The sequence below is a fragment of the Esox lucius genome, chromosome 21 (genome assembly GCF_011004845.1).
Source record: "Esox lucius isolate fEsoLuc1 chromosome 21, fEsoLuc1.pri, whole genome shotgun sequence".
Lineage (NCBI taxonomy): Eukaryota > Metazoa > Chordata > Actinopteri > Esociformes > Esocidae > Esox > Esox lucius.
This window is the reverse complement of record NC_047589.1, coordinates 25,404,813-25,420,205: the sequence shown is the minus strand read 5'-3', so window position 1 is coordinate 25,420,205 and position 15,393 is coordinate 25,404,813. Positions and strand designations below refer to the sequence as shown.

Below are 15,393 nucleotides of genomic sequence, written 5' to 3'. Positions count from 1 at the left end.
ATTGGTCCAGGTAGATTCCTTGTGGAAAAACCTCACAATAGTTTAAGGAACATTCCTCTACTGTGCCCTTTTCCCCGGTCAGAGCAGTCCGAATTAGGGTAGGATGTCACATGTGGTTGAGATGCCAGACATGACTCACCTGATCCCGGTTGTAGCGTGCGATGATCCTTGTACCACGTAACCAGGGGGTTCGGTATGCCATGGGTGGGGCAGCTGAGTGTCACGGAGCTGCTGACATTTACGCTGCAGTCTGACAAGTTCTGAAACAGCACTGGAGCCTCCAGTACTTTGGGGGAACGCCAGAAATAGAGAAAATCCCTTGAACTGAGGTCATAATAGTGTCACAACACATTGAAGAACTGGACAGAGAAGTAAAAATGAATCAAAAGTGATGTAAGGTATCAAACATATGAATATGACCAATGTGTTTTCTTTTTTTGGTCTAAGAATCGAAACATCTGCCCCTGGATCCCTGCCACGCTCAGATGACAATGTGTGGCTGAGTGAAACAATTCTGTGTGTGTGTGTATATGTGTCCTTATGTGTGTGTCAATGTGTGTACGTGTGTGTGGGTGTGTGTGTGTGGGTGTGGGTGTGGGTGGGTTTAATGTCAACTTCACATCAGCTGACCTGCGTCCCTCTTGGGTCATTTGTAGTAACCTTAAAATACCCCTTCTCCAACTCTCTACAACAATGCAGTATTTGTCCTCACGGCTGATATAACTGTGAGTCACTCATGCCCAGCAAGCTGAAAGCGCAACAAAATTTTAAACATAACCTTTTACACAACAGACATAATAAAAAACATTAATTAATTTATTTTAAATAAAATATTACAAATTCCACATAATCTCTCTCCCTGTCAGTCTCAGGTAAACAGCAGATGGGGTCTTTTAGATGGACTGCATTGCCACCTCAAAGACAGTTTGGTTGCCTGGTGAGCAGCCGAAGTAGAGTGGCCCTGATTAGGTAAGGCAGGACTGATGTTGTTTCCCATATCGTCCTCCTGGACAACAATTGATGATTGTCTGTGAGTCTATGGGTCTGACAGTGTCTGATTGGCTGATTGTTCCTCTGGCCCTGTAAATGTGGCATTGTGGGAAGTGGCATTGTGTCCTCTTCCCCCTGACGAGGGAGCGTTCCCACGTGAAAGAACAAGGTGCAGGGAGAGAGCGAGTTCCCAAGAACTGATCTTACTGTGTGTGTGTGTGTGTGTGTGTGTCTTTGTGTTACTATTTACACAATACCAGGTGGTCAATAGCCCCAATGTCAACTGTAAACAGAGTGGTCTGTGTGTCTCTCGCATGTTCTAATGAGTGGGACGATATTGGTTGGACATGTCATTATGATGATCAGAGTGGTTCAAAGGCTCACCTGTGACGGTCACCTGTGTGTCCAGGTGTGTGTTCTGTCCGGTCAGCAGGTGATGGGCGGAGCAGCGGTAGGTTCCAGAATCCCCTGCTGTCAGGTTGTTAAGCAACAGACTCAGAGTGTCAGAGAACTCTCCTGATGACAATTCACCACCCAGGAATGGGCCAGGGGGTGTGGCCTCTGCTGGGGCTGTCACCTGTTGCCATGACAAGTTGGTATACAGGTGCTTATTGGCTACACAGGTGAGGTGTAGATCTCCACCCTCCCTCGGCTCCTCCTTTTGACTCACACTGAAGCCTCCATGAATGTCTGAAAGAGGGAGTGAAGAATTCAGAAGCCAGTATATCTTCCAAAACCCATACATCCCAGCTACACACCACAACAACCACCTACCCAACATCCCCGCTCAACACCACAACAACCCCCTACCCAACATTCCCACTCAACACCACAACAACCCCCTACCCAACATCCCCACTCAACACCACAACAACCCCCTACCCAACATCCCCACTCAACACCACAACAACCCCCTACCCAACATCCCCGCTCAACACCACATCAACCCCCTACCCAACATCCCCACTCAACACCACAACAACCCCCTAGCCAACATCCCCGCTCAACACCACAACAACCCCCTACCCAACATCCCCGCTCAACACCACAACAACCCCCTACCCAACATCCCCACTCAACACCACAACAACCCCCTACCCAACATCCCCACTCAACACCACAACAACCCCCTACCCAACATCCTCAATCAACACCACAACAACCCCCTACCCAACATCCCCACTCAACACCACAACAACCCCCTACCCAACATCCCCGCTCAACACCACAACAATCCCCTACCCAACATCCCCAATCAACACCACAACAACCCCCTACCCAACATTCCCGTTCAACACCACAACATCATGTCACTGGCCCTTCAACCAATCAGAGCTCTGCTCTCAAGAGTAGACCAAACCTTTGATGACAATGTAGAATAGCTATTGTGGGTAAAAGTAGCTGGAGGAATACAGTGAAAAGGCCTTTTATTTACTTTAGCTATTTGAAACTTCCCGTGGAAACGGCTTGAGGGTTTCCTGATGGCAGATAGTGTTTATCTTTCTCGAACACCCCCAGGCCTCCCGAAATAAAGAGGGGCTGGCGGCCCAGGGAAGTGCACCTCACACAGGGAAGTGACTCGATAAGAGCCCCAAGTTCCTGTTTCACTCGCATACAAATATGCCATGGAAAACACACACACAAACACACTGGGGCCAGCACAGAGTGAGAGATACTGCACACACATCTCCACCCCATCTCCATGGCAACAGACTCACATAACTCCACCCAAACATCCACACACACACACACACACATCAGTACATCTGATTTGATCTGGACATCAATGTGACAAGAAAGAGTGGGAGAGGAACTGAGACAGCATGACCAATGGTAAGGAGAAAAAAGGAGGAAGAGTTTGAAAGCTGAAGAGAGAGTGGGGGAGAGAGTGGGGGAGGGAGTGGGGGAGAGAGAAAGGGAGAGAAGGAAAATGGGAAGTTGAGTGACAGTGAAAGGGAGAGTGGGAGGGAGAGTGGGAGGGAGAGAATGGGGAAGGTAATATGATCCCAATTTCTAGTTGTGGTGAACCGTGTTTTAGAGGATACTGTCCATACAATGTTTTAGAGGATACTGTCCATACCATGTTTTAGAGGATACTGTCCATACCATGTTTTAGAGGATACTGTCCATACCATGTTTTAGAGGATACTGTCCATACCATGTTTTAGAGGATACTGTCCATACAATGTTTTAGAGGATACTGTCCATACCATGTTTTAGAGGATACTGTCCATACCATGTTTTAGAGGATACTGTCCATACCATGTTTTAGAGGATACTGTCCATACCATGTTTTAGAGGATACTGTCCATACCATGTTTTAGAGGATACTGTCCACTGGGTCTAGGGTTTTGTGGGGGACAATATCCTTTAAAACATTATATTGTTCTAATTAATCGAGATGCAAGGGAATCATTTTGATGACATCCTAAATGAGTCAAACAGAGTATGAGTGAAATGGAATAGGAGAGGGGCCTGATCAAACTGTTTACAGAGCGATTTAAAACCATCCCAGCTTCGTTCTTCAGATTCAAACAAATCAGAAATGTATTTTTGGAATTGCATCAAAAGCCCTGTGGCTGAACACACTAACACAGTTATATATTTTTTTTCAGAAGGCCAATAAAAGGATTGAAGAACTACATAAATACAACAACTGCATCATATCAATCAGGTCAACCGCACCAACACTCAACGGTTCCCTGCTGCTTAATAACTAGTCACTGAAAATACACCCAAACATATGAGCAACTGACCAAGACCTTATCTTGTCACAGCCTAATGACAACTCACTGTGATGAAAGGGTGTGACTGAATGACTGTGCCCTGAAGCATGCCTGTATGACGCCCAGTACCTGTTACATAGAAGGGGATGTCCAGTTCATCCCTGCCCAGAGAGTTGGAGGCAATGCAGCGGTACACTCCGGACACAAGCGCCTCAGCAACTGTCAAAACACCCACGGTCTGTAGAAAGCACACACACACACACACACACACACACACAGATGCTGACAGGCACGTAGGCATATACACCTACACACACTCTCATTAACCCTGCGTCTGCCAGCGATAACAGGTCATATCTTCGGGTGTGATGCTCAGAAGCTCTTTGTAACAGAGTTATTGTTAGGGGATATCCCTGGCTACTCCATTTTGTTTCGCCTTCACACAGTCAACACAAAATCGAATTGGTTATTTTGCTCACTAGAGCCGAGGGTAGCTAAATATTCTGCAGAAGACACACACACACACACACACAGAGATTAGTTGTGTGACTTTCCCCCCTATCATCATCCTAAACACACACCCCCTAATCGTCCCAATGTTGTCATGTCTGATTGTAATCATCCCATTGGAGGAGGTGATGGAGTTCAGAAAATGTCACAATGCCCACTTTAAATACACACAGGAGGGTGCCATGGATTTGTTTGTGTGTTTCATTTGTGTTTGTGCATGTTGTGTTTATGTCACATGCAGGCTTGTGGTTGAGACACACGTGAACGCCGTTAGTCAATCCACTCACTGTAGATTATCTGAGCAATTTGGGTAAAACTCTTGTAGCAAATATATTTGATCTGTTTAATCAGTAAATGGAATAATTGCAGTGATGCAAAGTAAATTCTAAATTCAAGCTTCACTTAACAGGGATTATTGAGACAAACGGAGCAGGAAACAAGTGGTGCTGTGTTAGGACGTAATGATGGAAGGAACTGGAGGAGAGAGGCTAGTGGTTCAGTAGTGAAATTATGATATTCTGTTGATAATTAAGGCATCCATATGTTTGCCTAATTCATAGATATGGGTAAATAAGGAAGTGTAGTCAGATACTTATCATTTCAAACCTTGGTTTACAGAGAGTAGTGCTTTATTAATTTAAAATTAGGGTTTCATATGTGACAGTTATTTACATTTATAATTGGTGTATTATCACATTCTGTATATCTAGTCTAGGGCACTAGTAGTAACAATGCATATTTGCAGTGAAGCTCACATACGATGATAAACTTGTGTGGATTTTGAGGAAGGAACTTATTTGTATTATGTATAATTTTATGAAAATCACACCAGTTCTATTAATAGACCTGCATGAAGAGCAATCAAATGATACAGTTTAAAAATGTAATATTTCGGGGTTCATATCGATGATTGGTCGCCTATAAACTCCATATCAATGAACTATAAACTCCTCTACCTGAGGAGTTTCTAGTCTACACCATTATTTTTTAACCACTACATCCCTGGTCATATATGTTTTTGTGTTGTGTTTTTCTTTTGCGTGATCCACCCGTTCTGTGCCAGCGTGGTATGTCTTCCTGGGGGTGTAGGTCTGTAACCAATCACGGCCCTCCCTCAGGCTCCCTGTGTGTATATGCCAATTTGTCACTGGGCAGGTTTGGCTGAATGGGTGATGGGAACACTTCAGCCACTTAATTTTGATTCAGTAAAAAAATAGTACATGCAACTGTTGTGTCATCTTTCCAGAGCCACCTATTGTGAAAGAAAACCTAATAAATCACCAGGCAAGTTCATGGAAACCCTGCCAATGTCCGTCCACTCCACCAGGGTTTACTCACCTTATTCTTCCCCTGGAGCACTTCCTGTCTGTGAGTGACACTCAGGATGTGGTTTTGTGTGGACGTGCCACGGGACCTCTCACTCACGGGGCTCCACAGTGAGGAGGACGGAGGACAAACACACCTTCGAGAAAGACAGGAACAGGGTCTCAGCTGTGTTCACAGACTCCCTCGGCCAGCCGGACCACATGATAGTGTGTGGGTGTGTGTATTTCACAGCTGTGCGCGGCAGAAGAGCCACTGGAACGTAACATACTCAGGTTCCGTTTGGCTCGATTGTCCCCTTGGTTCTCCTTTTATCTGACACATATGACATCACCACTGTGTTTCTGGACAGCGATGTGCGCTGGAAGACTTAAATGTGACGGTATTGTGTTCTGGCTCATATTTGACTCTCATCATCGCCATCATCCCCGTTCAACTGCCTTCCTGTTGGAATGTTTCCCAGACTGAGTGTCTGTAGCTGTTAGTACTGTCAGTAGATAGTCTTACCCAGGCTGAGTGTCTGTAGCTGTCAGTACTGTCAGTAGATAGTCGTACCCAGGCTGAGTGTCTGTAGATATCAGTAGTGTCAGTGGATAGTGTCTTATCCAGACTGAGTGTAGCTGTCAGTAATGTCAGTAGATTGAGGCTTATCTAGGCTGAGTGTCTGTAGATGTCAGCAATGTCAGTAGATAGCCTTGTCCAGGGTGAGCGTCTGGATCTGTCATTAATGTCATTATGAACTGTCAATCTTCTCATTTCTAGAACATTACCACAGGCTTTTCCTTGGCCAATAACAATTAGTCATAGCCGTCATTCTCTTTTTCCCATTGTGTATTTAGTGTTTTATTCAGTCTGTCCCGGGCTGCTTTATAATGACGTTGTGGCGGCTTGAACTCATCTGGTGTTATTTTCAAAGTGAATCTCCAGTTATTGATATTCTCACACCAGCTCTACAAAACCTTTGCTGATGTCAAATTATCCCAGGGTTCCTCCCCCCCTGCACACACTCCGTTCTCAGGCCAAACGGTGGCCCTCCCTCCCTGGCTGGCTCCACATCTCTCTCTCTAGCACCTCCTCCCTCCCCTACTCCTCTCAGCCCTCTCTCTCTGATTGCTCTTCCTCTTGGCAGAGATAGCGAGTGCCCGTGTCCTGTTGGGGGCGACCCACCCTGTGCACGACACCGAGGGCCCTGACACACCCACACACACACACACACACCCTCGAGCAGTCCGACTCTCCCACGCCTCCCCGGAAACACATGCACGCAAGCACACACACACACATGCTCGCACGCAGGCGCGCGCACACACAGATAGAGATGGTTATGTGGACGTAGACAGCGTTAGTTACATGTCATTGACCAACACGTATACACACAACACACGTGCAAACACACATCCGCTCCACGGGCTCATTCACACAGTGTGCCTGCCCTGGGTGAGATGACCATCTACTGTCCTTACTGCTTTAGCTGCCCTTCATTCTGATAACCCCCCTGATTAGCCACGTCACTTTAAACCGTGAGAACGGCAAATGGTAGGAAGCAACACACAATTTCAGGCACAATTTAATGTACAAAATACATACATTTGGAATAACATTATAAACAATACAACTTACGTTTTTTTTTATACACATTTGGCAATTATCATGAGTAAGTTAGTCATATAAAATTATTAAATATTAGATTCATATATTACTCATAGACAATCTGTATACATGGACTGAATCACATTGAGAGAAACCCGTAGAATGGGACACACACACACACACACACACAGCATGGGCAAATATATGCTTGCACACACGCACACACACACACACACACACACACGCACACACACACCTATGACACAAACAAACCCAGAATTACAACCTCCAGTTCATATAACGCACATCAGACAAACTAGCTCCGCCCTGTAGATGGTGGTGTGATACATAAAGCGGCTCCCGCTGGGCGCCAGTCGACATGCAGCGAGATGACTTGACTGTGACACGCTGTGTACATGGACATGTGATGACAGCGGGGGGTTGCCGTTGTCTCCGGGTCCTGGGCAGATCCTACACGGCAGCTGGCGGACAACCAGTCCCATTGGTGGAAGAGGGCATCTCAGAATAATGACTAATTGCATTCCACAGCCAACCACACGTCCTCCTGTTTCTCACCCACATGCCAGTCTGAGAGTTGCTTATAACCTATATCTGATTTACAGTCAGAGGGGGTCTCACAGCTTGTTAGGGTGGCAGGGGGTCGGGACGGGCCTGGTCCATTCACTCATTATAGTACCAGTCTAGGAACACAAGAGGGCCAAAGCAGCTCCAGAAAGGTGTGGCTTAGTGGGCGGACGGAAATGCACGTCTTTCTGGCTCAAAATGTCTGAGAAAAAAGGTGGATAAAATAAAATCCCTAGTGAGAAACGAGGTTTAAAATACAGCCTTGGTAAGGGGAAATAAATAAGTAATAATCAAAAATGGGATCGGATCATTGTTCTCAGTATGGTGTGACCTCTCAGTCCTTTTCCTCCTCACTGCTCAACAGTGTTGTAGGTCACTGTCCTACCTCCCGTCCCTTCCCGACCTCAGAGATCCCCGGGATGCTACGGTGGGTGGGGTCGCGGGGTCACTGTACTGTCTGTTACCGAAGATGCCGGCTGTCGTGGAAACAGACTTGGAGAGTGTGTTGGAGGTGAGGACGAAGGCAGAAGACAACAGGGCTGGGAGGAGAACGGAGGGGGGTTGGGGGGGGGGCGGGTTGCTGGGCTAAGGCGGGGGGAGGTGGGGGTTGGGGGGTCTCAAGAATAGATCAAGCCCGTGAGGAAGCAGGACTGTTCCACGTTTGAAGACGGAGGGACAATCACGCTGCTGGGAAGTGTCTTGCGTCGGAGAGGAAGCCAAACAAGGAGAGGAAAAGCGCTCTGATTTTCGCACAGGAAGCACAGTGAGCCTCCTGCCTGGGCCAGATAAGACCGATGTGGTTCCCAGGGCCAGGCCCTGGACCATGGACCCACGACCCAGGGACACATCCAGCACCAAGGACCCACGACCCAGGGCCTAAGGGTGGATCCATAGCCATATCATAGCCACAGCACTGGAGCCACACCCAGTCCCCAGGACCCTGGTCCATGTCAGCCTGGCCCGGCCAGACCCATCGTCCCTGGGCCTCCTCCGGCGCGGCGTCAGGCCCGTGTTCCACCAGAGCTACAAAGGACAAGGGCCTGGTCAGGACGCATCGTCAGCCATCTTTCACATACTGAATCAATTCTCTAGAACCCTAGGAATGGAACACACATGTTGTCCGTGTTCTACCTCGAGAACACGATTAGACAAACCTGGAACGATTATGAGCTGAATAACTGTGACCGATCAGTCTGGATCCTGAACCTTTTGCAATCTACCTGTCTGAATATCTCATTGATTCTGAACTACACTGTATATTTCACTGGGGACAGGGTTACTCAAAGCTGGAATGGGCTAAAGCTGTTTATGCAGTTAGTGTCACGTTGATTGGCAAGAAATTAGATCAGGGACGTTTATTTTATGTTGCTATGGCAATCGTTTGTAGAGATGTTTGCTAAAGAGTTTACACAAGCATTTGTGTGTGTGTGTGTCTGTGCGCAGGAATGCGTATGTACGTGTGTGTGTGTGTGTGTGTGTGTCTGTGTATCTGGGTGTGTGTGTGGGCATGTACGTGTGTGTGTGTGTGTAAACTGGTTTGAAAATAAACTGAAGACAGCATGTCTCAGTAAGGGAATGTATAACGGGGTGGTTGTTTGGTCTGGAAGCAATGATGCTCAACAGTTAACATCTCTTGACCTGAACACAACCAACACAATAGTATCTGACTTCCTAGGACAACACAACTCATTTTTTTTGCACAGAGTGTCTGTGTGTGTCTGTCAATCTCAATTGATTGTTGAACAGGGCCACTTCTCATGAGAACCTGAGGATATGTATTCTAAAATCGGTGTGTTTTTGTGTGACTTGGGCAGTTCTGTTTCTCACAGTCTGACTGTGTGGGTGTCAGTGTGTGAGTGTGTCATGAGAATGGTTTGAGAAAGAGTATATGTGTGTGTGTGTGTGTGTGTAACAGATATCACGAAAGGCATCACAGGAAGCAGTGTGCAATCTGAATAATAAACAGCCATCTCACCCTGCATTCTGGCAGGAAGTTCATTAAATCATAGCGTTTGATTTGGAGACCAACAAATGGGGACCGAGAACAGGCAACTGGGCGCTATTGAAGTGTGTTTTTATTACTCTTCTCTTTGTAGTCCCAGTTACACTGCGTACTGTGTCTATGAATGTACCAGGCACACACACACACACACACACACAAACCAAACGGATGGACGGACATGGACACACACCCAGACAGACCATACCAACATATAGACAGTGACCGAATCATATGGCGAAAGACCCAGACAAAGACATGGTGAAACAAACAAATACACACACAAACACACATCAGGATTCACACACTCACAGACATGAAAGGCTTCCAAAGGCATCTGCTCTGGGTGAAAAGAGGAAACCCTGTCTGAACACATGCTGGAATAGACAAAACACGTCTCCTTTCACAAACAAACACACACACACACACACACACACATTCTTCAATTCACACCCCAAAGTACAGACATATGCTTCTCTGCCCCAATTTGAAATATTGGAACAATAGTACTAAATACAGACCATTTTGAATATGATGTCATGCCTGCATGGTTCCATGAACCAACTAGTGCTGTGTTAAAGAGCCAGTGCGATAGATAATTACATTTTCAAACTACACAGTGGAGAATAATGTGAATCCCTTTTGTTCCTTTTGCATAAGACCTGCTTGATATAATAGCCTTTATCAGACAGTTTGGGTGGGAGGGTACTTTTGATTACAAAAGGACCAACCGCCTGATTGCATTATGATAGGGAATGTTCCTCTATTCTGAAGGTACATTTCCACAGTGTTTTATTAGACATGGAGAGATGACGCAACTATCGCAGTAGAATCCCTGCATGGTGTGACTGAAGGTGCCAGACTAGATGGGTTCTCCGGGCCTGTCTGAATGCTGTTTTACTTTCTGCGGCGTGTGAGAGCGGAGGACGGGGTGTACTTACAGGCCCTTGGGGGGGCACGGTTGCCAGAGCCAGGCGATATGGGGGGGGGGGACCCCGTGGGAGGTGCAGTGCAGGGTTTGTCGGCTGCCCCGCGGAACACTGCCTGGGTCCTGGACTGACACTGCATTCTCCCCGATCCTCGGACTCACTGCAGGGTGAGGGGGGGGCAAGGAGACACCACAGATCATTAGCTCCGAAAGACAGAGGAGTGAGAGAAGAGAGAGAGAGAGAGAGAGAGAGAGAGAGAGAGGGTGAAAGAGTCATGAACAGAATATTTGGTGGCTACTGAAACAATAGGTGAGTGATTAACAGAGTAAAAGATATGCAGGAAGACATAATAGATTGATAGAGATGTACAGATAGAAAGATAGGTAGGTAGACATGTAGGTAGGTAGGTAGGTAGATATATAGATAGGTAAATATGTACATAGACATACTGTATATATAGATATATGGACATATCGATAGAGATAGAAGACTAGAGGATGAACTTCCTCACCATTTACCACCAGCCACAATGTGAGGTTCTTGTAAAGTCTGTGCTCCTGTATTCCAACGAGGATGCTATACTTTCCTGCATCCTCTTCTGCGACATCCCGGATCACCAGGGAATTTCCATCCACATGGTAACGGGAACACTGCTCCGCGGCCACCTTCCCGTCTTTCAGCCTAGTAAGGATTCAAGATGAAACTATTAGTTATGGGATTATCAACGATTCAAGGAGTAACTGCACAGTGACTAATGGTACATCTGCGTTGATGATTCAAGATGTGTGAGCGCGTGGGGGTGGCCTGGCAACTCAGGGACCCTGCTCATGACGTCCGACTGGTTGGAGAAGACAGGCAGAGAACAATTCGTTACACCAAGTATTAAATATCAATCAATCAATCAAAATGTATTTATAAAGCGCTTTTTACAACAGCAGTTGTCACAAAGTGCTTTACAGAGACACCCGGCCTTAAACCCCAAGGAGCAAACAACAGCAGTGTTGAATTAGGCTTGTGCCTCTGCCCTTGGAGATTACGGTGAAATGGTGAAGTTCCTCTTTGAACCAGGGCCGAGACGGCCTCTCAGGGCAGCAAACACACTACAGAAAGAGTGACTAGAGCTAAAGGAGCACATCGGACACAATTACATGCCGAGTGAATACAGAAGCAGAGATAAAGGACACTACACATGTTGTTTTTCTCAAAGATGTCATTGGCCAGCTTGTCATGGGTTATTGTTTTGAGTTAGCTCCCAGTTGATATAGTCCTCACGGACTAATCCTAGTGACTGGGATATACAATAGGTTTTTTCTCAAGTCTCAATGTCTATAGGATGTCGGCCGTTGTCATTTACGCCGAAGTGCAAAATATGTTTGGAGATGTTTTTGGCATGAAGACTACACTTAGTTTTGTTTCATGTAAGAACCAGATTAAGACTTTTGTGATACAGTGAGTAATGATAATGTTACAAATGATACAATGTCATACATGCATATATCCAGTACCTTCGTCTGGTATTGCTGTGTCTGTCAGATAGTGTAGGATGGTGTAGGATATTGTAGGCTGGTCTAAGATTGTTTAGACTGGTGTAGGATAGTGTAGACTGCGGTAGGATAGTGTAGACTGCGGTAGGATAGTGTAGACTGGGGTAGGATAGTGTAGACTGGGGTAGGATAGTGTAGGATAGTGTAGACTGGGGTAGGATAGTGTAGACTGGGGTAGGATAGTGTAGACTGGGGTAGGATAGTGTAGGATAGTGTAGACTGGGGTAGGATAGTGTAGACTGGGGTAGGATAGTGTAGACTGGGGTATGATAGTGTAGGATAGTGTAGACTGGGGTAGGATAGTGTAGACTGGGGTAGGATAGTGTAGGATAGTGTAGACTGGGGTAGGATAGTGTAGACTGGGGTAGGATAGTGTAGACTGGGGTATGATAGTGTAGGATAGCGTAGACTGCGGTATGGTAGTATAGACTGCGGTATGGTAGTGTAGACTGCGGTCTGGTAGTGTAGACTGTGGTTGGATAGTGTGGACTGGAGTAGGATAGTGTAGGATAGCGTAAGATAGTGTAGGCCAGTGTAGGATAGTGTAGACTGAGGTAGGATAGTGTAGGCTAGTGTAGGATAGTGTAGATTGCAGTAAGACTGTATAGACTGGGGTAGGATAGTGTAGAATAGGGTAGGCTAGTATAGGATAGTGCAGGATAGTGTGGACTGCGGTAGGACAGTGTAGGCTGGTGTAGGATATTGCAGACAGTTGTAAGATAGTGTTGTCTAGTGTAGGATAGTGTAGACTGTTGTAGGTTGTTGTAGACTAGTGTACAGACCAGCAGTAAGTTCTTACCAGATGACCTTTGGGGCAGGGAAGGCCCGTAACTTGGGGGAGAGACGGTAGGACTTCTGTCCTGCATGAGCCTGCAGAACAGCTCCCTGCCTGGGCTTCAGACGGATAAACGGATGGTCTGGAGGCAGATGGACAGACAGATATACAGGCAGACAGATATCATGCGTTAATGATACAGTCTACAACAGACTGATACAGAGGTGGATGTAGTTCATATCCTCACTGATGATGGGGCCATCAGTGTATACTGGTCATGTAAGTTTACTCTTGATTACAGTTAGTTGGAATGTATTCATATTTGCATCTTCGGTTAGCAGACGGGTTCTTGGAGGAAACTGTAATGGTTCAATCAAGATGTGGCCTAGTAGGAGCTTTAAGGTTAAGCCACGGTTTTGTACAGTTCAATGTAGGGGGTGAGTTCCTCAAGAGTCTGTAAAAATCCCAAAGTTGGACTTTGAGTGAGACTTTATTACAACAAGAAATCATCAATGTTTATATTAATTCTATTATTCTGAGGAATATTTAATATGCAAATATATGTAAATACATTTTTGGCCATAACAAGGGTAACATGATGAACAGGAATGATGATAAAGTTAATGAATGGTGAAAAAAATAACCGTTCTGGTTCTGGTTAGAACCTATACACGGGTTCCTGTACTGGGCATCCCTTGGAGAACATTGTAAATCCTAAAAGTGTAGGAAAATATGAAGTGTATCTAGACTGACCGTAGACTGTGACGGATACATTGGTGGCTCGACTGACCGGCCCACTGGACACCTGACAGATATAGAGACCTCTGTCAGAGAGGCGGAGTTTAGGGATGGACAGGAGACTGTAGAACACCATGTGGGATTTACTGCTCATGATCCGCTTGCTGATAATGGCTGAGGTGTTGGCCTGAGGAGGAGGGAGTACAGAGAGAGAGAGAAAGAAACAAAGGGATAGGTATCATTCAGATGTACTTCATAACAATGTGCGTGATGATTGTTAATCATTTATTTGATGTTTCTAGTGTACTTGGTAATAATTTATTTATGGTTCTAGTGTACTTGTTAATCATTTATTTCATGGTACTAGTGTAGTTGGTAATCATTTATTTGATGGTTCTAGTGTACTTGTTAATCATTTATTTGATGGTACTAGTGTAGTTGGTAATAATTTATTTGATGGTTCTAATGTACTTAATAATTTATTTGATGGTTCTAGTGTAGTTGGTAATAATTTATTTGATGGTTCTAGTGTAGTTGGTAATCATTTATTTAATGGTTCTATTATAGTTGGTAATCATTTATTTGATGGTTCTAGTGTACTTGGTAATTATTTATTTGATGGTTCTAGTGTTCTTGTTAATAATTTATTTGATGGTTCTAATGTACTTGTTAATCATTTATTTGATAGTTCTACTGTACTTGGTAATCATTTATTTGATGGTTCTAGTATAGTTGGTAATCATTTGTTTGATGGTTTTAGTGTACTTGGTAATAATTTCTTTGATGGTTCTAGTGTACTTGGTAATCATTTATTTTATGGTTGTAATGTACTTAGTAATAATTTATTTGATGGTTCTAGTGTAGTTGGTAATCATTTATTTGATGGTTCTAATGTACTTAGTAATAATTTATTTGATGGTTCTAGGGTACTTGTTAATCATTTATTTGATGGTTCTAGTGTACTTCCTGGTCAAATTGTGTATTATTGTCACCTTGCCAGGATAGTCCCATCTGATGGATACTCGGCTGTTCCACTCTGCAGTAACAGTACAGTTTATGGTAAGACTGTTCCCCTGTAGAGTCTGGAGGGGACTGGTGCTGTTCAGGTACACATCCATGATCTTATTCACTAGAGGGGAGGAATGGGGGGAGGTGGTTGGAGCAGGGGTCAGGGGTGGTGAGAGGAGGTGGCGATGAGAGGAGAGGAGAGGAGAGGAGGGGGTGGGGAGAAGAGGTTTTGGAGGGGGAAGAGGGGTTAAGAGTGAAGATGAGACATTTTGAATGTTGGCAATCTAAGTTGCCCTGGCTATAAATGCAGTAATAACGTTTTCCATCTTGTGCATGTGTGTTTCAGCTCACCCGGTCTGTGTGTGAGATAACTGATGGAGTGCGTGATCCCATTGAGGGTGGTCTTGCAGGAGAACATCCCGATGTAGAAAAAGGTGGGACTGCGGATGACAAAGCCTCGTCTGCTGTTCCACACTATGTTCTTCTGGTCCGGTGTCAACACACGGGAATCAGGGAACTGCTGGCATGAGCAGACAACCATCAGAAACGCAGCCATCCAAACAACGTCATAAAGGCAACATCGCACACAACAAGTTATGTTTGGCTCTGGAATGAGGTAGACGCAGAGGGAGCCAATCACAGCAGGGACCCAACCAAAGCGTGTGATGAGCTCTTT

At 45.4% G+C, this 15,393-nt stretch overlaps 1 protein-coding gene across 2 annotated transcripts in view; it reads right to left on the bottom strand.

Annotated features, from left to right (window-relative positions):
- Positions 1 to 15,393, bottom strand: part of flt1 (fms related receptor tyrosine kinase 1) — a 36,358-nt gene that overhangs the window by 8,970 nt on the left and 11,995 nt on the right. The window contains exons 5-14 of one of the 2 annotated variants that reach the window (XM_010890001.5): positions 15,069 to 15,237; positions 14,702 to 14,838; positions 13,725 to 13,896; positions 12,996 to 13,113; positions 11,164 to 11,333; positions 10,665 to 10,812; positions 5,565 to 5,688; positions 3,846 to 3,954; positions 1,375 to 1,680; positions 140 to 286 (exon numbers count right to left, since the gene is read on the bottom strand). In XM_010890001.5, the coding sequence (XP_010888303.2) occupies positions 140 to 286; positions 1,375 to 1,680; positions 3,846 to 3,954; positions 5,565 to 5,688; positions 10,665 to 10,812; positions 11,164 to 11,333; positions 12,996 to 13,113; positions 13,725 to 13,896; positions 14,702 to 14,838; positions 15,069 to 15,237 (1,600 nt within the window). The remainder of the gene's footprint in view (positions 1 to 139; positions 287 to 1,374; positions 1,681 to 3,845; positions 3,955 to 5,564; positions 5,689 to 10,664; positions 10,813 to 11,163; positions 11,334 to 12,995; positions 13,114 to 13,724; positions 13,897 to 14,701; positions 14,839 to 15,068; positions 15,238 to 15,393) is intronic. The other variant, XM_020041773.3, reaches the window with a different exon arrangement.